Here is a 23840-nt window from a genome sequence, read left to right on the forward strand (position 1 = left end):
AGCTTGGTGGGGATGACCGTGTTGAAGGCAGAGCTATAGTCAATGAATAGCATCCTCACGTACGTGCCCTGTCTCTACAGGTGAGTCAGGACGGTGTGAAGAGCCAGAGAGATGGCGTCCTCTGTGGATCTGTTTGCCCTGTATGCAAATTGATGCGAGTCCAGTGAGGCAGGAATGTTGGATTTGATGTGTGAGAGGACCAGCCTTTCAAAGCACTTCATGATTATAGGAGTTATTGCAACCGGACGGTAGTTGATCAGGTTGGTAATTTTTGCGTTTTTCGGCACCGGTACTATGGTAGCTGACTTCAGGCACTTGGGGACCATAGCCAGAGATAATGACAGGTTAAAGATCCTGGTGAGTACCTCAGCCAGCTGTTCAGCACAATTCCTAAGTACCCTTCCTTGAACTCCATCCGGGCCTGCAGCCTTGCGTGGGTTGACCCTTCGCAGAGCGCGCTGTACTTGTTAAGACCTGTCCTTCCGCCTTGGCTGGGGTTCTTCCACTCATGGTGGTGTTGCCAGTTTCGAAGCGGGCAAAGAAGGTGTTAAGCACGTTGGTTAGTGTGACATCGCTGTGGGGGCAGGCAGGGCTGCTCTTGTAGTCAGTGATGTCCCTGACACCCTGCCACATGCTTCTGGTGTCCGTGGTATTGAAGTGGTCTTCCACCCGTTGCCTGTGGGTGTCTTTGGCCCTTTTTATACCTTTGTTCAGGTTTGACCTGCTGTTTAGGAGGAAGGGTGTGATGGAGAGAATAATCAGTTTTTCTTGTATCCCATTTCAGCAGGAGCTTACAGTAAGCATGAGATATAGATATACAAGTTCTTTTTCTGGCTTCCTTTAGTACTATGGAAACAAATAGGAACAGAAAGATAAAAATTCTGTTCCACATAATTTAAAGATTCATCATCTGTTCAACAGACAGAATATGGCACAACTGTAGGAATGAGAACACAAATGAATAAGTGAGGAAAAAACTTGCTAACAATGCTGAACATGATTATTGATACAAAAAAACATAGTAAAATAATTCTGTTCTAATTCTAAATAACCATTTTGAAACCATAGATTAAAATGCATTTATAGAGGGGTTTGATGACAGCTTGAATCTGTAGTTCTTAGTAAGGCCATAGGGTGGTGTCATTGTATCATAACTCAAAATTAATTTTACACTCCAGAGAATATATAAATTTCAGCAAATGTAACTTAAAAAATTGTTTTCGTATACAACGCAGTCTTAAATGTACAGTCCATTGTACATTGAGATTGTTTTTCAAATCGATGAACTAAACACATCCCCCTGCAGCTTTGTGGCAAAGTGGCATTACACGACTCTGGGGCCAGCATGTTTCTCCATTTCCAGAGTAAAATGTCCCTTCTGAAATGAATTATTTAAGTTTCTTGAAAAAAAACTAAGTGCTTTATCCATGCTTGAAAGAATGAGTGAAAACATTCATCCCATCAGATAAAAGGTTGCCCGAAACACATGTTTGCTTGCGAACAATCCCAGAAGACATATTGAGAGCAGCTGCACAGAATGGTGTGTGACAGAAAAAAAAAACAGGAATTGTTTCCTACGGATCAGGATATGCAGCGGAGATGGAGGAGACGACTGGGACAGAGGGATTGTACTGAGGAAAGGAAGCACTTGTGTCTGCTGTATTGAGGGGACAAAAAATACATCACCGATGTTATTTAAAGTTTAGTTTAATTTATTGTCACGTGTACTGAGATATTTAGCGAAAATATTTTTGTTGGCATGCTATTCAGTCAAAGACGACTATACATGAATACATTCAAGTTGTCAACAGTGCACAGATTGAATAAGGAATGATGCCGTTGAAATAAAGATGTAAAAGAGTGAAATGATTGTAATGGATGATAGCAGATCCTTGTCTGGAACCAGCACGCAGATAGTTGCCACGCTCCGGCGCCATCTTAATTTTTTTTCCCCAGCTCCAGACTAACACGTAGAAACATAAAGCCTTAAGAGTTTTAAAGACCATTTATAACCTTTTGCAAAATCAAAAAATTATACAGAACAAAAGGATCCCATATATATATATTATATATATAAAAAACTAAAACTCTCATCTTGTGTATATGTACATGTCCTGTGCTTCAAATGAATTACATTTTAATTTGTTTTCACCTTTTAAACATTAAAAATCACTTTTTAAACTTTAAACACCTGCCCGAGTGGGAGTGACAGCGGTGGGGGGGGGGGGGGGGTTGGGGACAAGAGCTCTCCTGCTGCTGTCGCCCGGGGCCGTGGCTCACTCTCCCCTTTCCTCTTCCCCCTCGCACGCTCCCGGCCAGGGGGAGCTTTAAGCGGGGTTGCAGGGCCTGCAGGAGGGATTTGGACTCTTCAGCTCTGGCGCATGCGAAGTTGGGGGATGGTAGCTATTTTGTCTTCAGCTCCGACATCACACTCCATGTGGGGGGAGCGCCGGCGATCCCTGCTGATTGGTCGCTGCCGTGTCCTGATTGGCTCCTGCCGCTCACCCCCAAGTGGGGTCCATTCATTGGCTCCGACCTCCCGCTCGACGCCAGATTGGTCTGGATCCTCATGTGGGGTCGAATGATTAGCTCCAACGTGGGGGGAGCAGTTTCTTCCCACTCAATGCAACTGCCGTCGCAGTCGACCAGACGCTGCTGCTGAATGAGGGCAGTCTCCAGGAGCTCAAAAGAGAGGATTTTCAACGATAAAAAAACAAATGTATTAATTTTATTTCTAAAAAAAATGCCATTTATTTTGAAAGAAGAAAGTGATTTTCATTGGGTGTAATTTTATTTAAAAAAAACATTTTTATCTGATTCTTCCGAAAAAATGTTTTAAAATCTAACACTTCCATTTTCATTAATGACTGAAATTGTTTTAGCTTATTTTAAAGTAAAAACGAGATTGTCATTGACATTTTTTTCATTCTCAAAAAAAATCTCCATTTTGATCTTTGTTCATTAATAACTAAAATTGCCTTGAGTTTTATTAAAAAAAATTAAACTCCATTTTGATCTAATGCTTCCATCTTCATTAATAAGTTAAATTGTTTTTCCATTTTCATCTAATACTTCCATGTTCATTAATAACTAAGATTGTCTTGAATGTATTAATTTTAAAATATGTCAATTTTGATCTAATACTTCAGTCTTCATTAATAAGTTAAATTGTTTTTCCCTTTTCATCTAATACTTCCGTGTTCATTAATAACTGAGATTGTGTTTTGGTTCTTTGAAGGAAAAAACGTGATTTCCATTGACATTTATTTCATTCTAAAAATAAATCTCAATTTTCATCTAATTCTTCTGTGTTCATTAATAACTGTAATTGTGTTCTGGAGTTTATAAATTAATGACTCAGATTGAAAGGCCTTCCAACGTAAGTATTAGATCAACGGGCCCCAACTGTGCGGGCGTGGATCTGTTGGGTTTGCATTGTAACATCGCACGTAGGTGAAGGTCACGGGAAATGGAAAAGGCCTTCTAACGCAAGTATTAGATGTACTGCTCGAGTACATTGATTCTTGAATTGGTTGCTGCCAGTTCAGCATCTGGTTTCAGTTGTTCCTTCTTTCTTTTCAATTGTTGTTCTTTTATTTTCAATTGTCTTCTCTTCTGTTCTTCCTCTCTTTTCAATTGTTCTTCTTGTCTCTTCTGTTCTTCCTCTCTTTTCAATTGTTCTCTTCCAATTGTGCTTCTTGTGCCTCAATATCATGCTTCTCTTTCAGGGCGGCAGCCCGTTTCATGAGAGCAGCCTTATCTGCCTGAGCTTTAATGCGAGCAGAGAATGTTGAAGTGGCAGATGATGAAAACCTTTTTCCTTTACGGAATCCTTTCTGATATCGCCATCTTGTGACTGAGCATCAGATCAACCACAGACACACTTGTACACTATCCCTTTAAGACGCGTTGATGTAAAAAGTCGTAGCAGTACAAATATTCAAAACAACTGATATCGTGGGATTCTCAAGGTCACTCTTTGTTCTCAATTCTCCATTCCAGTAGCAATTTTCCAATACAGCTTATCACATATAGCTTCTCCAATAAAGCCCAATGCTGTACGTACTCACTTTGTCTGCGTGTTGGCTTTCGAGGTTTTCAATCGCCGTTAGTCAGATTAGTGCAGGTGGTGACCTTGTCCAGTCTGTGGGATTCGGCGTCAAGCTTGTGAAATAAAACAATCCTTGTTCCGTCCAGTTGATTCACAAGCTCCAGTCTCACTCATAGAGCTAGTTCTTACTTAAAATATAATGGCAACTTCCAGACTTTTCCGGTGAATTATTTTCCAATTGCCATGACTACACAGGGAGTCTGAGTGACCTTACGCAGACCCAACAGAACAGATCTTCCAGACGTTTTTTCCAGTTTAATTACATGTTTATTGAAGTTGTTGTACAAACAAGGAGATGAACATACCAGGCTATACTTATTTTGCATACGTCGTAGCTGGCTGCTCTGTCCCTGGCCTGGTCCCAGGTCTCAGGTCTTTCCAATCGATGGTCTGTCCAGGTCTGGTAAGAACTGTCCCTCCCTGTATCTGGCCACTCCCAGTCCCTTATGCCCATACATATACACCACCCTGTACATCTAATGACCGCCCCCAAGTGTCCAAAATAATATGGCAAGATATATTTAGACAAAATATAATATGCCAACAGTAGCTAGCCTAAACATAAATAGTAGATAGACACAAAAAGCTGGAGTAACTCAGCGGGACAGGCAGCATCTCTAGAGGGAAGGAATGGGTGACGCTTCAGGTCGAGACCCTTTTTCAGTGCTTATGTAGAGTACGTTTTTACTGAATTGTATGCAAAACAAAGACTTTCACTGTATCTTGGTACACTGAAGAGATTTATTTTGCTTTCAGGAGATGCCGGCAAGGTCAGAAATGTCAAAAATGCAAACACAGACTAGTTTGGCTGGACTGTCTGCTTCTGAGCTGTAAATTCCATAATACTTGAGATTACAGACTTTCAACGGTTAGTAACTAATCCTTTAACATAGAATATTACAGTACAGGAACATGCCCTTCACCCACAATGTTCGTTCTAAACATAATGCAAAGTTTACCTAATCTCACTGCCTGCAAATAATCCATACAGTGCCCTCTATAATGTTTGGGACAAAGACCCATCATCTATTTATTTGGCTCTGTACTCCACAATTTGAGATGTAATAGAAAAAAAAATCACATGTGGTTAAAGTGCACATTGTTAGATTTTAATAAAGGGTATTTTTATACATTTTGATTTCACCATGTAGAAATTACAGCTGTGTTTTATACAATAGTGCCCCCGTTTCAGGGCACCATAATGTTTGGGACACATGGCTTCAGAGGTTTGTAATTTGCTCAGGTGTGTTTAAACGCCTCCTTAATGCAGGTATAAGAGAGCTCTCAGCATCTAGTCTTTCCTCCAGTCTTTCCATCACCTTTGGAAACTATTATTGCTGTTTATCAACATGAGGACCAAAGTTGTGCCAATGAAAGTCAAATAAGCCATTTTGGGACTGAGAAACAAGAAATAAAACTGTTAGAGACATCAGCCAAACCTTAGGCTTACCAAAATCAACAGTTTAGAACATCATTAAGAAGAGAGGACTGGTGAGCTTACTAATCGCAAAGGGACTGGCAGGCCAAGGAAGATTCCCACAGCTGATGACAGAAGAATTATCTCTATAAAGAAAAATCCCCAAACACCTGTCTGACAGATCAGAAACACTGCAACTGGTGATGTCCATGAATCGCAGACTTCAAGCAGTCATTGCATGCAAAGGATATGCAACAAAGTACTAAACATAACTACTTTCATTTACATGACATTGCTGTGTCCAAAACATGGTGAAACCAAAATGTATAAAAATACCCTTTATTAAAATCTGACATTGCGCACTTTAACCACATGTGATTTTTTCTACTACAAATCTCAAATTGTGGAGTACAGAGGCAAATAAATAAATTATGGGTCTTTGTCCCAAACATTATGGAGGGTACTGTATGTGTCTCTCATCATTTTATATACTTTATCAGGCCTCCCCTTACCCTCCGACACTCCAGAGAAACCAATCCAAGTTTGTCTAACTTCTTATAGCTAATAACCTCTAATCCAGGCAGTATTCTGGTAAGCCTGTTCGGCACTCTCCAAATCCCCACCTCTTATAATGGGGCAATCATAACAGCACACAATACTCCAAATGCGGCCTAAAGTCTTATAAAGTTGCACTATTGTTTAATGCCCAAAACCATTCCACAATCTTATATCAATATAACATTACAATAAGACTATAATTGAGGGGACCATCCTGCTTTTAAAGGGGGCTCTAGCTTAGTCCATGCTTCAGGTAATTACATCCATTGCATCTTGAAGCCTCTCATAATTAAGCTTTGGCATTCATTCCTACCAAATGAGCAGACACAATTAAAACAATACTCTTTATTTCCTATTTGGCATAAAATGCCGCTAGTATAGCATCAAACGAATACTGGTGAGGAGGCACTCATTTCTGGTAGAGTGAACATCAGGACTCTTTGGGTCTGACAGGAACACCAATGGTGCTTCAGAGATGAGGACTTGCACTGCATCTGCCTTTTAGTGTGCTCAGCATATTAAGATCCATTACAACTTTGGCATAAAAATAACCTTGTTCGATACTGTGAGTGTGCATTGGATTGGAGAATTGTGCAGAAATTACAGCACAGAAAAAAAATCATTTGCGTACACATTTGTCCTCCACATGTAAACATTTCTAAACACATTTATCGCATTTTCCTGCTTTTGTTTGTCCAGCCTAACTGCAAATGTTGGTGCCAGGTTCTTCATTATCCACAAATTCCTGTAAAGATGCTTCACCCCAGCCACTTTTGTGGGTCATTCCAACTCCCCAGCTTGTAGTCCATGCTCCGCCACACAGAATATAGATTTGAAAATGTGGACACACAAGGAACTGCAGATTCCAGAATTTTGAGTAAAACACAAAGTGCAGGAATAACTCAGCAGGTCAGGCAGCATCTCTGGAGGACATGGATAGACAATGTTTCGAGTCGAGACCCTTCTTCCGATATGCATATAGAAAATAAGAGGCATCAGAAGAGTAATTTTTGAGGGCAAGGACAAGTTCCGCCAGGCAGAGGAGAGTTTCAGTAGAGAAGTACTGATCGGGTCTCTGTTCAAGGAAGAACCAGAGGGCTCCCGAGACCTTTCTGATGGAGAATGGAGATGTAAAAGGGAGTGGACATCCATGGGTAAAAATGACGCAATGGGGCCCTTGGAAATGCAGTTCTTTGCAAGGACCTCAGCCAATTAACAAAATTGTGCCCCTATCCAACTCATCCTCTGTAGGATGACCTGTAACTTGTTTAAGATCATGCCCTCGCGGCACCTCAAACTAAAGCACACTCAAAGTCACACTGTTTCATGTAACACATAGTAATTTGTACTTCATTCTATATTAGTCTCAGAATTCACATTGATTTCAATGCTCAAGGCAATTCTGCCACATCATAACCAGCAAGGGTCAACTCAGAAACTGGGTAAAACCATCTCTAAATCATTTGTGATAACCTCTCCTAAACCAGACTAATTCATTCAGATGCCTTTGTAAAAAAATCTAAAGAGGAATAAAACTGCCACTATTTTATAGCCAGTGATCCAAATCCAATACTTAAGAGATTATGTGTCCAATCCAAAGATAGATGTAGACCACACTGATTAAAAGCAAATTTTTAACTACCTCACTTTCAATACGATTTTACAGCTTTGTTAACTTACAAAGATGCATACATTTTAATTGAGCTAAAGGTAAAGATAAGATAAAATATAACCACCCTGAGAAAAGAATGAATTCATACAAAATCAGGTTGGAATAAGAACAAATCCTCAGTTGTTATACAAATTGCATACAAAAAAGTAATTTCACTTCCGACCACATCCCAAGAATGGTACAGAAGGCAGCAGTGAACATACTCCAAATAAAAGGTGATGTCACAATAGTGACTTATGAATTTTTTTTGCACTTACGTTTGTACAAAATTCTTTGTTGCTTTTTTAAGATTAATGAGGAAAATATGTCAGTACTCATAATGGCCAAACTCTGTTAAAATTATTTCTTTAAACCGCCATATCAGCGTTTAGATTCCTTTTGTTTTCAGAGTAAGCAATTGATAATTTGTTCACAAATTCCATTTATTACATTATTCGATTCTAACCAGACCAGAAATTTTGAGACATGATGTACACAAATGTTCTTAAGTTCCAGATAGAAAGATATAACCTCACTAATCTCAGGGGCTGGCATTTAAAAATGTTTGCGCTGATTGGTAGTATGTATGATCACTTCAGCTTAAGAATCTCGAAATCTTCTTTCTGGTGTAAGAATGGTCTCTGTAAGACCCTAATGATGCAAGATGCATACAAATTAAATACATTTAAATATGACTTTACAAGATGAAGCCATGTATTCAAATAACTGCTCAATTTCTTCTGTTGTAGAATAATATCGTAAATCTTCAAATAAAAACTCAGCATCAAGGTTTCATCAACTTCATGCACTCTGACGGCAACAATTAGCTGGGTTGGTACTTTCTGAACCCATTTTCCATTGGATATTGGTGTGCTGAGGAGAATGTCATTGCACTGATCTGTATTGGGCTAAAACTAACATTTCAAGAAGTGAAAAAGTACTGATATAAATCTCAAAATTAAGTCAATACTTGTTTTCAATTCCACTTTAATAGCCACACAATTGTTACTTAAATGCCAGTTAATATTTTACTTTAAACTTCAATGCTGAAGTCACTAAAAGAGATATCTTAATGTACTTACTTTTTCAATGATACCATGTGTGGCCCTATGAAGAAATAAGGCAGTTCCTTTTCATAAGCAGCTAGGAAGATATCTCCAATTACGCCAGCAAACTCTAGGGACTCGCAAGTTGTGAAACTTAAATAACAGAATTAAATGTAGCCTAGTTTTTCCCTCTAATATTGTAACCATGGACTTGTCTATAGGGGATGTAAAGCGCATGGTTTAGAATTAAACTGGTGCATAAACTAAAACATTTATTTTTATCCCATGTCATAACAAATCAATACCTGCATTGCATAGCCATCAACAGAAATTGTTACTAAAACTGTCAAAATTGTATGTTAAAATTCTTCAAAATATGGAAGTCTCTAAATAGGATTTTGATAGGTTTCCAAATAAAATATTGAAACACTTCACAAGCCGTGATGGAATTTTTCCAATAATTGATCAGGGTAGCCAACCAACATTAACCTACTGCATAAAACTTAGGTGGCATACTGATCCTGATTCAACCTTGTAACAGATTGATTAGTAGGACTAGATGTTACAATCCCTAAGGTTTGCACTACAATTGACTGGTGTTGTTCTTGGGGGTGACCACTAGGTAATGTTGCTACCATTCAGACACATCTTCAGTTGTGTATCTCAACGTCACTGGGTGATTCGGCCTTTTATCACAAGACACCCTCAGTCGAGGCAGGCCCACTGCAGGGTGATCAGACCTGGGTGTGCGTCTTATGGTTAGCCTCTAGATGGTCACGTGGCAGCCCAGACAGTATCTTTTCTTTTCAGCCACAGCAAGTGACTGCTCCGTTCGGCGGCATTTGCAAGTTCTTTGATTGCCCTCCTTTGGGCCTGGCCTCTGACTCCAACTTCCCTCAGGAGCCTTGCAGTGGAACTGGCTACAAAGCCCCTGCACCCCACCTCCACGGGACGCACTCTTACACTCCAACCTCGCTCCTCTGCCTCTACTGCAAGGTTGGAATATCTCAGCCTTTTCCTTTCAAATGCCTCATCCACAGCCTCCTCCCAGGGCACCGTCAGCTCAATGATGTAAACACGCCGACACGAGTTGGATCAGAGGACGAGGTCTGGTCGCAGGTTGGTAGCTGCGATTTCAACTGGGAAGGAAAGCCTCTGGCCTAGGTCAACCCGCATTTCCCAGTCTCTGGCTGCGCTCAGTGGGCATGAATTGAGAGGCTTCCGTTTCTCTCCTTCCCGGATGAACGATGGGATTTGCGGGAATGTTAGCTGGGCATTGATAGGCATGGCGTTGGTGGTAATTCTCTTGCACTCGAGTGCAGCTGCCAAACACCTCAGCACCTGGTTGTGTCGCCAGGTGTATCTGCCTTGTGTTAGGCTGGTCTTACAACCGACCAGGATGTGCTTGAGGTTTGCTGGAACTGCACACAGGGGGCAGGCTGGATCCTCTCCCAGCCAAAGATTTAGGTTTGTGGGAGAGGGAAGGACGTCATATGTGGCTCTTGTGGCGGCACCCGGGGGCTAGGCCACTCCCTTGGTCATTCCACTCGGCACTCAGTGGACGGGAGGGATTAGGTCACTTCCTGGGTCAGTCCCCTTGGGTCAGGTGGTCTGGGACTATAAAGGGTTTGGGTGTGTCGACTCACGTTATTCTTGAGTGCGGTGTTTGATACCACAGGTAATAAAGTTATTAATTACTCACCTGGCGTCTGGCCTGATTACCGCGGTGACCGCACCCACTACATTGGTGACCCCGACTTTCCCTCGCAAGTCGCGATGGACCAGAACCTGCTACTACCCGACTCTTCCAGTCAACCACAACCACAACCGCTTTTGGACCTTTCCACGGACCACAAGCCCCTTACTTTCGCTTTCGCCAAGGTGTCCGACCCGTGGTCAGCTCGCCAGCAGCGGCAGCTGGCTTACATCTCGGAATTTACTACCTCCATCCGTTTCATCGGGGGTAAAGACAACCGGCTGATGGAATCGACTACTCAGCCCTGGCGGCGGCCCAGCTGTCCGATAACGAGATGTCCGCCTACCGTACCGCCGTTTCGGGCCTCAGGTTGGAGGACGTTCCCTGTGGCACTGGGGGCGCGACACTGCTTTGCGATGTGTCCACCGGGCAGCCACGCCCAATCGTGCCTGTTGCCTGGCGACGCCGGGTGTTCGAGGTGCTCCACGGGCTGTCCCACCCTTCCATTCGGGCGACGACGACCCTCGTGGCTTCCCGTTTCGTTTGGCACGGGTTACGCAAGCAGGTTGGGCATCGTGGGGCCGCTGCCGCCTTCTCGGGGTTTCACCTACCTCCTGACAATGGTGGACCGTTTCACGCGGTGGCCGGAGGCAGTTCCACTGCCGGACACGTGTGCCTCTACTTGTGCCCGTGCCTTGACGGCAAATTGGATTGCCAGATTTGGGGTTCCGCTCCATATTACGTCCGACAGGGGGCCACAATTCACCTCCGAGCTGTGGTCATCCATGGCCCAACTGCTGGGGGTTAACCTGCACCGCACCACAGCGTACCATCCGCAGGCGAACGGCCTGGTGGAGCGTTTCCACCGCCAGCTCAAGGCCGCTCTGAAGGCCCGGCTCGTTGGCCCGGACTGGGTTGACGCGTTGCCGTGGGTTTTACTGGGTGTCCGCACCGCCCCCAAGGAGGACTTGGCCACCTCCTCGGCGGAATTGGTTTACGGGGCTCCGTTGACGGTGCCCGGAGAGTTCGTTCCCTCCGCCCAGGGTCAGGCAGAACAGCCCTCAGCCGCCCTGCAACGCCTTCGGGAGAAGGTGGGCTCGCTGGCGCCAGTGCCGACGTCTCGCCACGGTTCGGTGCGGTCACATGTCCCTTCCGCCCTGCAGGACTGTCCTTTTGTGTTCCTGCGTCGGGATGCCCACCGGCCACCCCTTCAGCGGCCTTATGAGGGACCGTTCAAAGTGCTTGAGCGGGGCTCTGCCACCTTCGTGTTGGACATGGGGGGTCGTCCTGAGACGGTCTCTCTTTCACGGCTGAAGCCGGCGCATGTGGACATTAGCCAGCCGGTGCTACTGGCGCAGCCTCGCCCTCGGGGTCGTCCCGCGTCCCGGCCCTTACCCCCGAAGTTCCCGCGGGTGCCTTCCCCTGGCGGGGTGGTTCTGCTTCCTGCGCCCGCCGTGGCGCGCACACGGGCTGGCCGTTTCGTCCGTCCCCCTGTCCGTTTCGTGCCTTCGGTTCTTGGGGGGGGGTCCTGTGGCGGCACCCGGGGGCTAGGCCACTCCCTTGGTCATTCCACTCGGCACTCAGTGGACGGGAGGGATTAGGTCACTTCCTGGGTCAGTCCCCTTGGGTCAGGTGGTCTGGGACTATAAAGGGTTTGGGTGTGTCGACTCACGTTATTCTTGAGTGCGGTGTTTGATACCACAGGTAATAAAGTTATTAATTACTCACCTGGCGTCTGGCCTGATTACCGCGGTGACCGCACCCACTACACTCTGATAATAAAGCTCAACATACTTGACTCCATGTTCCACAGCTCACTCCATGTGATCTTCCTCCTCTCAATGCCATCCCACCTCATCCAGCGGCCTTGCTTGGCTTGAGATATAGCTTTGGCACACCTGGCTGCTTCTTCTTGGCGGCGCACCTCCTCCACCACCAGGTGCCGACGTTCAGCTGGAGTAGCCTTTTGCCAGGTAGGTTTCATTGCTCCCAGGCCAAAGCCCCCTCGGCCTTGTTGGACATGGCCCACTATGTCCCGGTGTCGGAGGGCAGATTTTGCGTCCTGAACCACTGCTGCTGGAGTCCATTTCTTCCCTGTTGCTAGGGTTGGAGCGACACCTCTAATTATTGGGTCCCGGGATTCTGTTAGTGTCATGTCCAGCCTTGCTTTGGCGCATTTGAATTCCTCCACCTGGCTTGAGACTGGCAGTGAGAGGGCTCCATTCCCATAGAGTCCTATGCTGCTGAGGCATCTCGGTAGCCCAAGCCACTTCCGCACTTGTGTGTTCACAAGTCTCTCCAGCTGGTTGACATGGGATGAAGACTGCTTTGACATAAAACAAAACCATGCTCACATTGGACTCATAATTGTACCTAAAATTCTAGGCTCCATCGCATTAAATGTTAAAATGGGTTAGTTTCTTATTAATTCACAACAGGGAACAATAATGAATACATCCAGATTAAATAGCACATTTTAAACCATTCTTGTGACACCAACAAGCAGGGTTATAACACATCAGCACTGAACATTTGGATGATTTAGGGGCTGTGACTTTAAGGAGGAGTTAAGAATGTTTAATTATCATATGTACTGACAAAGGAAATTAAAATTCTTCCTTGCAGCAGAAAACAGGCCTGTAAACATAATACTCATGGATATCATATAATAAGCAAACACAATTTAATAAGTTAATGATTCCAATACTAGTGCAAATAACCCAATATTTAAAATACAGCTACCTTTTGACACAATGCAGAAAACAAATTTTCAACTACTTTTCTTTTATTGCATTTTACCATCAAGGATTTTACAAGTCATAAAAAGGTACATGGCATTTGTGACTGCTCACGTTTGCTTTAAATGACATCCCACAAAATTACCAAACAGATGAGATCCTTAGTGTACATTCTTCTTCACAAATATTGTAACCATTTTTGGCATTGTTGAAAGTTTTTGTCAAATGAACCCAAGAAACAAATGAGCTTCTACCTGAACTAGCACCAGTCTAAAACATTCTTATAACCGTGGCACATGAAATTGCTTTCACGCTTCTATTCTGGAGAGAAAAGCAAAATGGTGTATCAAAGTCTGACAGGGACACAGGGACATGCGCGTATGTACGCACACACACAGACACACACACACACACACACACACACACACACACACACACACACACACACACACAGAGACACACACAGAGAGTCAGACCTCTGCTTTAAATTTGTTCTCACTCTTTACAGGACCAATCAGAACATGTATTTCCCCCAGCCAATAGTTTAAACTGTACAGTGTCCAAACAATTTTTAAACAAAATATCAGTCTGAATAAGAAAACTTAAGAGTGAGCCCCATCATAAACACAAACCTGTTTGCAGGCACTTTGGTTAAGGGATCAAGTCACTGTACAGTGAAAAGAAAGGCTCATCTTGTTGCTACCAAATTAATGCTTACAATTTGGCGAGAAAATTTGAAGTATTTGCTACAGTATTTGAATATATATAATATTTGAAACCACTTTCCAAATAAGTCCAAATACAAATAGGCTGTAGATTTCGATTGTCCTTAATTATTCACACAGTCCATTTACAATAACCATTTTCAAACTGTTAATTAGATTGACAATAAACGTCATTTGTCATTCAAGTACACATTTTTATTTTTCATTTTTGTCAAAATCCACTACTCCACACCATCCTTCCTCCCCCCTCCCCCCCTCCTCCACCAATATAACTGAATAGAACCATTTCAACTATATTTTGTGTCTGGTTATGGTCCTGCTGTAGAGCTGCCAGCAGCAAGAATAAAGGTTCAATATGTCATTGGCCCTTTAGAGAACACTTACTATCATCCCCATTAATTATGGAATGTTTTATAGAAAAACAAAAGGATATCTGGATGTCACCAAGATAACATCTATATTTGTATTTTCATGTTCATACTTGTTTTCAGTCAAGAAAATAGTTTGAGAAAATGTTTAAAATAAAGCATTTCCCAAATAAGAATTGTTTTAAAAAATGATCAAGGGAAATTACTCAATTCCTTGGAACCAGGTCAAGAGCCACAGATGTTCAAGGATCTTTAGCAATACACACACTTAAATGGTCCTTCTAAACTCCACTTATTTAATACAGTCTTTCAGCATGCTTTATTCACTTCAGATTCACATCCAAATAATCATCAGCTCCACACATCTCCTGACTGTATCAGCACCATCTTTAGTCCATTGGGTAACTGAATGGAAAAGTTAAGTTGCGACACAATGCTTGCTTGGTGAAGCATTTGTGGAAGGATTTTCTTTTTGTTACAGAATCACGGATACCTAGTTGTACTCATCAGTTGTGCGAATCCTAGGAATGCTCCAACATTTCCTGCGCTTCAGCACCACGTAAAACAAGCTTCTCATTGACCGTGGTGCATGCAAAACCCAGTTACAGAGAGGAAAAGGGACCCGCTGTGAGGAGGAGCAGCAGCCACTCGCAGGACCAGTGGGAAGGATAATTGGCGAGTATGATCACAATGGGATAGTAAGATGGGAGCTGGCTGCTGCATGGCCATAATTCTGCACTGGTGCTGATGGCTCAGTAGTTGAGCTTGGTGACTGGCCGTTCCCGACTCCCATCCGTCACTTGGCTGGTGACACGTTTCCGGTTGCGCTTGAGCTTGAAATCTTTGTCAAAGACTTCTCCTGAACGGAGAGCTGAAACCAGATCATCAAATTCCCCTTCTTCCTCGCCACCTTCTTTTGCCTTTCTTGCTTTTCGTTCTCTCTCTCTTTGTTCTTTCAGCTAAGGTTTAAAAAAAAAAAAATTCTTGTGAAAGCAGCCAATCTGAGAAGATGGACTATCTTCCAGGCACGATTTAGACACACTGCCCAGATTGCAGAATTCATAGCCAAGCCACAGCAGAAAAATACTGAAAGCGTCACTGCCTACACAATGCACAAGATAAGCAGAGGAGAGTCAAAAGACTATTCTGCATTTAACACGCAAACTCCCGGCACCAGACCCACGGGCCCGATCCTAACCTTGGGTGAGGACTATATGGAGTTTGCATGGATGAGGACTATGTGGAGTTTGCATGTTCTCATATCTCCCAAAAATGTGTTGGTTTGGAAGTTAATTGGCCTCTGTAAGTCGCCACTAGTGTGTAGGGAGTGGATGAGGAAATTTGGATAACAGGATAACAGAGAACTAGTGTGAGTGGGTGATCGATGGACAGCATGGACTCAGTGGGCTGAAGGGCCCATTTCTATGCTGATTCTTTAAATTAAACTAAGATCTATACGAAATAAAGCTTATTTTGGAATACATATCGAATCAGTAAGACTAATATGTTATCATCCAGCTTACACAAGTTATTCATTGCAAATCCCATGGTAAAACAAACTGAACAATTTTATAAATGTGTACACAGGAAACACAAGGAACTGCAGACGCTACAATCTTGAGCAAAACAAAATGCTGGAGGACTCAGCGGGTCAGACATCATCCGTGGAAGGAATAGACAAGCAACTCTTTTGGGTTGAGCTGGTTCTTCAGAATTAGGCTGTGAGGTTCAGCATCATCTGTGGCCTGTGCGCAGCCTGAAGAACCTGAAATATTGCCTAATCGTGTCTTACACGTGTGCTGGAAAAACTCAGCAGGCCACACCTCTGTGGAGGGAATAGAGACAATGTTTGGGGTCAGGACCCCTCCTCTGTCTGACCTGCTGAGGTCCTCCAGCACTTTGTGTTTTCATAAATGTGTGTTTGGTAGCAGGAAACTACCAAAGGGAATGTTAAATGAAAAACTGGAAGAAAGCGAGAACGCAATAAATGTTTTCTAGCCAAATAACTCCACTAATACACATTTGATGAAATACCTAATTGATTCTAAGTGTTCCTAGTGTTTCTCTCACATTAAGCCTATATTTATAGCTATCAAAGTTCATGTGATCTTAAGACAGAACTTTATTTCTAAATGTAACACATGTGCAAACTGAAAAACAGAACATGCATAGTCAAGAACAGATGTGAAGAATATGATGGAATTAATAATTTACTACATGTAAATGATCTTCAAACTATAAAATCCACATCGGCAACATCTGGCTTCATGCTGGATCTGCAACATGCTGGTCTTTAACGTTTTAAGTTGCATTAGGTCTTGTAAGAAGATAATGGAGTTTGTTCTTTGTTTAAAATATTGCAAATCGTGAGACTATCACAGATGTACTCTCCAAAGTAATCTCCTATCATTTATAGTCTTCAAGAAATAATTGAAAGAGATGGAAAGAGATATTTGTAGTCCAATGTGTAAATATCTATGTGAGTACAGTAATTAAGAAAGATTATTTGAGTTTTGCTAGTGATCCAATGGACTACTGTTACACTACTGTTAAGGATCTCTTGTGGTAAACATTTATGCAAATTCATTTAAAAATAATCTGGGTGAATGAGTTATGGTATTACTCCACAACTATTAGGTTTAGGTTTATTATTGTTACGTGTACCCAGGTACAATGAGAAGGTCTTGTTTGCATGCTTTCCATTCAAATCAGATAATACTATACATAAATACGAGTGAACCAAACGCTAATTGGAAAGGTAAATAAAACTGTTGATGGGTATTTATGTAAATAGCAAGAAATAACTACACAGAGGAAGTGAGAGTGATTACATTCTGGACCTACCAGCATTTGAACAGACAAGGACCAATCAGGGATAGTCAGCATGGCTTTGTGTGTGGAAATCATGTCACACAAATTCTTTGAAATCGTAAGCAAAAAGATTGGATGTTGGATGTAGTCTATTTGGACTATAGCAAGGCCTTTGACAAGTCTCACATGGTCGGCTACTCTGGAAGGGATCCATGGAGAGCTGGCTAATTGGATACATAATTGGCTTGATGGTTGGTTGGAGAGGGTGATGGTGGTAGGTTGTTTGACAGATTAGAGCCCTGTGACTAGCGAGGTGCTACAGAAATCACTACTGAGCCCATTGTTGTTCATCATTTATATATAAACAATTTGCATGAGAATATACAGTAAAATAGGAGGTATCCTAGGCAGTGACGAAGGTTATCAAGATTATCAAGAATTACAGCAGAATCTTGATGAGTTAAGTGGTAATGGCAAATAGAGTTCAATTCAGACATTCGTGAGGTGGGAAGTCAAACCAGAGTAAGATTTTCAAAGTGAATGACACCTGGAGAGCATTGTGGGATCAACGAGTACAAGTACATAGCTCTTTGAAAGTGGCATTATAGGTAGGCAGGGTGATGAAGAGGCCATTTCATCAGCAAGGGTGTTAATTAGAGGAGCTGGGACATTATGCTGTGGTTGTAGAGGATGTTGGTGAGGTCACACTTGGAGTATTGTGAACTGTTTTGGCCACGCTGCTATAGGAAACACGTCTTTAAGCTGGAAAGAGTACAAAGAGGACATACCAGAATGTTGCCACAAATTGAGGGACTAAATGACAGTGAAGAGGCTGAGCAGCTAAGACTTTGTATAGCACATCAGTGGCAATTCCAAGGCACTAATGCAACTGCATTCGCATTTAGTGGAAGAGACCAGGAATGAGAATCGATGCAGACGTTTTGAGTTAGAAATCAACAAAGACATCTTCAGATTTAAATGGCTCAAATCCAAGCCCAATTTTTTCTAATGTACTATTTTGCAGAAGTCCATGGTGTTGGAAGGAACTGCAGATGCTGGTTTGAAGATAGGCACAAAATGCTGGAGTAACTCAGCATTTATTACATGTAGCATCTCTGGAGAGAAGGAATGGGTGACCCTTTTGGGTCGAGACCCTTTTTCAGACTGATCTAGTCTATTGTGTTAATGTCATTATAGCAATGCAATGGCATAAATTAAGATTTTATAGGTGAACCCAGAGAATCTAGATCATTACAGAATTTTAAAAAGGCTTCTACACGAAACTTGAAATAATTGATAATTCCTGCTACTATCTTCAAATATTAATCGCGATGAAACCTGCTATCATTTGATAATATGCCGGATCATGCACACTTGATCTTTTGAGATTCACACCATCTGACCTGTGCTTCCATTTTAGCTCTCCGTTCCTCCTCCTCCTTTTTCCTCCTCATATTCTCATTTTCCTGTTTAGCCTCAGCAAATGCTTGGAGGAATTGATCAAAAGTCCCGAAGAATTCATCAGGCTGGATTCTGCTGGCTTCTTCTCCAAAATGCTTCACGGCTTTGTTGAACTGGTTTGTTGGAGAAGGAGAGAGAAACAGACATTGATTTACAGAGTGGACACAAGGAACTGCAGATGCTGGTTTACAGAAAAAAAGACAAAAGTGCTGAAGTAACTCAGCGGGTCAAGCTACATCTCTGGAGGACAAGGATAAGCCAAGTTTTGGGTTAGGATCTTTTTGATTGTCAGATACTGATTGATTGAAGCAAGTCCTTCAGCCCACCGAGTCCACACCGATCATCGATGACCCATTCACACTAGTTCTGTTATCCCACTTTCTCATCCACTCCCTACACACTAGGGACAATTTAAAAAGGCCAATTTTACCTACAAACCCTTCTTTGGGATGTGGGAGGAAAGCAGAAGGAAACCCATGCGCTCACAGGGAGAATGTGTAAGCTGCACACAGCCAGCACCCAAGGTCAGGATTGAAGCCTGGTCTCTGCTGCTACAAGGAAGCAGCTTTATCAGCTATGCCACTGTGCAACTCAAATAACTAACAAAAAACATTTACAGCAAAATGTTTTCCAGCAGATAACACTGTTCAAACTGGACTGTTTGGTTTTACTTTCAGTTGTACATATGAATATATTATGACAAAAAAACCAACATCACATTTAATTTCAAATATCTAACCTGTAATCTGAATCACCTGTCCAACTGTACAATGCCAACCCAGAATGTTTTATTACTTCAAAGATATCGATACAAAATCACCTCATTTAAACACCAATATGAAGACATTTTTTGGAATAGAAGTCCATTTTTGGAATAGAAGTCATTCCCCTTTCTCGCATAATTTGCTAGCTTTTGCTGGGATTTCATCTTTAATGCTAATCGCAAATTTCTCCCATTTCTACTCTGATGCCAGGTTCAATTATCCAATAATCTTTTGGGAAATACCTCATCTAAATCATGACACGACATTCCAAAATAGTTGGCAATGACAGAACTCCGATTCCCCTTCTAATAAAAGAAGAACTTACACACATTACAGAGTGGTAGACACGGCCCGGTCCATCAACGGTTCTGACCTTCCCACCGTTAAAGGAATCTATGGGAGCCACTGCCGCAAAAAGGCGGCCAATATCATCAACAACTCACTTAACCCTGACTGTGCTCTCATTTCATTCCTTGAAGGTATAAGAATCTTCCTCAAGGAGGTATTGGAATCTAAAAATTGTGACCACCAGATTCAAGAATAGCTTCTTTCCAGTGACCATCAGGTTCTTGAAAATATGGACTGTCTTTGGTTGCACTGAGGGACTTTCTTTTTGCACTAGTTGCGGTTATTAGTGGATTGAATTTTTGTGTATTATATTATCTACAGGTATGTGCATTGTGTTTATAGACCTGTTATGCTGCTCCAAAAAAGAATTTCATTGTTCTGTAGTCGGCGCATATCGCCCGGTGGGGGCTTCAAAAAGTTGGGAGCCTCGATCACCTCGTGGCACCACGGGAGAAGAATGAGGAGGAGATAAGACTTTGCCTTCCATCACAGTGAGGATGTGCCTAGAGCAATCACTGTGATGGCTGTTTGTGTAAAAATTGTATCTGTGTGTCCTGTGCTTTTTGTTGTCTACTGCCGGACCCTGACGTGAGAGGACGCTGGCGTTGTTTATTCGCCGCTTTTCCGTTAGGATAGTTTGTCTGTTTGTTTTTATGTTGATTGTTTTTGTAAAGCGCTTTGAGCACCCGATAAGGCGCTATATAAAATAAATGCTTATTATTATTATTATTATTATTATTATAAGTATTCTCTGTCCAAGTTTCAACACGTTTCTTCAAACCCACCAACTCTTTTCCTTGCATTAATCCGTTCCCCACTTCTAATGCTCAACCTAACGAGAACCCAATAAAAACAGTGGTACAAAGAATAGACTGCAGATTACAACAATTTAATTTAGATCATAAAACCTTTGTAAACATTTTACTGGAAAAAAAATCATTTAAGTTCCTTTGATGTAGTCATTTTCTTCTTATCATAAGGTTTCACGATTAGTTCCATCTGTACATTTATTTTTATAGGTCGAGGTAAATTTATTTATTTCATTGAGCACAGGAACCATGTAAGTAGTTAATCATTTGAGTAAAGGATATATGTCCACAGAAATTGCTGGAAACACCAGGTTGTCAAAAATATTAATTACTGAGCTAATTTCCATTTGGTCTATGTTTGGTGTGTTTTCATTTGGACATTAAATAAAGACTGGATCTTGCCCGAAGGCAAGTCAAACAGCTGTACAAGGCAGATCATATTTATAAGGAAGGTTACAACACAAATAAATACTTAAAACATATTGGAAAGTAAAATTCGACCAAATTTCAAACAAAATCTGAATTTAATAACGAGGACTTAGACAATTTTGGTTTATTATTGTCACGTGTACTGACGTGCGGGGACAATTTGGATGCTATCCAATCAGATAATACTGTTCATAAATGCATTCAAGTACAATAGCAGAGCAAAGGGAGTACAAAATATAGTACTCAGCATTTTAGTGCATCAGTTCCAAAGACAGAAGATCAATGTCTGGAATGGAGCAGCTGCAAATCGGTGTGTACCCTAGCTTACGGAAGAACTATTCAGAAGTCTGATAACAGGGGAAGAAGCTGTTCCTGAGTCTAGCTTTCAAACTTCTGTACTGCCCGACAGAGGCGTGGAGAAGGAATGATCAGAATTCAATGATAAAAGATAATTTCTTTCAGCACCTGTTTTTTTCAACATTGATTTTAGTCAGAAACTAAATTGCCACAGATCTTGACTTAAAGTATAATTTATTTTCTCCAATACACAGCTTCTAGGAAAAGCAGTCTTAATTACATTAGCAAAGAAGCAGGAAATGACAAATCATTTTATTTGTAAGAACAAAAACTGCAGATGCTGGTTTAAATCGAAGGTAGACACAAAATGCTGGAGTAACTCAGCGGATCGGGCAGCATCTCTGGAGAGAGGGAATGGGTGACGTTTCGGGTCGAGACCCTTCTTCAGACTATAAGGCAACTGAAATGGCAGTGCAGGGTAGATCCATGTTGGAATATGATCTGGGAAGTGTCTCTGACTCCCGCACTATGATCTCAGACATCCTGCATAGAGAACAGCCAACAACTGGTTGGGAGACAATGAATCTTCATCTCGAGCCGTGCCAATATGGACAGCAAACAGGATGTCCACTCACACACAGAAAGGTGCAGAGAAGGGAATCCAGAGAAGAAAATGGGCTCATTCTCAGTGAAGAATGCTCACCCACTCTCACCCCCCACCCTCCTTCAAAGACAGCTCAAATACAAAGAATAGAATTCCAAAAATATACAGAGGCTTTGATGATACTTACCAGATCTTTAGCTTCCAACAGAAGATCCTCCACATCAGAGAAACTAAAACTTGCTACAGCAATAAACTGACTCACTACAGAGGTAAACTTGTCACCGGCCTTTGCAGGTTGCGACTTTTGGTATTCCAGCTCCTGAGAAAAAGGAAATAAAATGGTTATTTACGCTTCTAACAATCTCTTCAAAAAATGTTTATATGGAGACAAGGATCAGCAAATGCTGGAAACTAGAGGAAAACACCATGTGCCGGAGGAACTCAGCGGGTCACGTAGCATCTGTAGAAGGAATGAATGGAAGACGTTTCAGGTCTGAAAAAGGGGTCTTGACCTGAAAGGACATTTGTCCATATCCTTGCAGAGATGCTGCCTAACCCTCTGAGTTCCACCAGCACTTTGTATTTTGCTCAACACAGTTCATACTTTTTTACTTTTCCCAGACATTAAGGGAATAGAATGTCTCATGGGTGAGAATATGAGCAAGAGTAGGCCATTCATCCCTCAAGCCTGTTCTACCAGGCAAAAAGATCATGGCTGATATTCCATCAGCACTATTTTCCTGCCCTTCTCCCATTTCCCTTTGATCCTTCCATCATCCACAATCTCCATTTTAAATGGAATCAATGGCCAATCCTTCGTAGGTGTAGAATTTAAACATTAACCACCATCGTACATAAAGACATTTCCACTTATTTCAGTCCTAAATGGCCTGGCTGTCATTTTAAGACTGCCCTCTTATTCCCCCTTAGGAAAGAACTGCAAATGCTGGTTTAAATCGAAGGTAGACACAAAATGCTAGAGCAACTCAGCGGGTCAGACAGCATCTCTGGAGAGAAGAAATCTCCAGAGATGCTGCCTGACCCGCTGAGTTACTAAAGCATTTTGTGTCTACCAGCTATCTACCCTGTCAAGTCCTCAAACATTTTTACATATTTCAGCGAGATCAACTTATTTCTTCTATGTTCCAGATACGAGAAGCCTCTCAGTCTTTCCTCATACGACAAAAGTGCCACCACGGTTTAGTCAATCTTTCCTGCACTCTCTATACCCATGCTTAAGTAAGAGACCAAAGGTTGTACATAATACTCCAGTTGTTTTCTTCACCTAGCACTATATAATGATGGACAAAAATCTTTAGTCTTATACTCAAAAAGGTCAATGTGTTATTTGGCATGCTAATTGCCAGTTTCAACTGTATTTTAATGTTTAGTGATGTATGTACAAGGATACCCAGGTCTCCCTGAGCATTAACATTTTCTACCATTTAATAAGATGCTCCTTCATGAATGTATAGGTCCCTGATCCCCATTACATCCAATTCAAAAACTTAATGAATCTCAGCCTTGAAAATACTCTTTAGTTTTAGTTTGAGAGATATAGCGTTGAAACAGGCCCTTTGACTCACTGAGTCCGCGCCGACCAGCGTTCCCTGTGCACTCGCATAATCCTGCACACACTAGGGACCATTTTACAATTTTTGCCGCAGCCAATTAACCTACAAACCCGTATGTCTTTGGAGTGTGGCAGAAAACTGGAGCACCTGAGGAGCATTATCATCATTGCAAGAATCAATCCTGCAATCTACTCTGTTTTGAATTCTTTAGATGCAGAGATCAGAAGTGGCCTTACTGAAGCCCTGCTTTGTCTCAGTAAAGACATTTCACTTTTGTAATCCCTTTACAATAAAGGTTAACATACCATATGTTGTTTTAATTGCTTACGTTAACTAATTTACTTCTGCATCTCATGAACCAATGAATCCTCCAAATATTTACTACTTTCCCAAGTTTTTTTAAGAACATTTTTTCTATTTAACTTGGCAATGT

General features: G+C 42.0%; 1 protein-coding gene across 5 annotated transcripts in view; it reads right to left on the minus strand.

Annotated features, from left to right (window-relative positions):
• Positions 1-13194: 13194 nt before the first annotated feature.
• Positions 13195-23840, minus strand: part of daam1a (dishevelled associated activator of morphogenesis 1a) — a 170411-nt gene continuing 159765 nt past the window's right edge. For all 5 annotated transcript variants that reach the window (XM_078406608.1, XM_078406607.1, XM_078406610.1 and 2 more), the window contains 3 exons: positions 22021-22152; positions 18525-18695; positions 13195-15269 (listed from right to left, as the gene is read on the minus strand). In XM_078406608.1, coding sequence (XP_078262734.1) covers positions 15063-15269; positions 18525-18695; positions 22021-22152 — 510 coding nt within the window. In that variant the 3' untranslated portion in view covers positions 13195-15062. The remainder of the gene's footprint in view (positions 15270-18524; positions 18696-22020; positions 22153-23840) is intronic.

This window comes from Rhinoraja longicauda, chromosome 10 (genome assembly GCF_053455715.1).
Source record: "Rhinoraja longicauda isolate Sanriku21f chromosome 10, sRhiLon1.1, whole genome shotgun sequence".
Taxonomy (NCBI): Eukaryota; Metazoa; Chordata; class Chondrichthyes; order Rajiformes; family Arhynchobatidae; genus Rhinoraja; species Rhinoraja longicauda.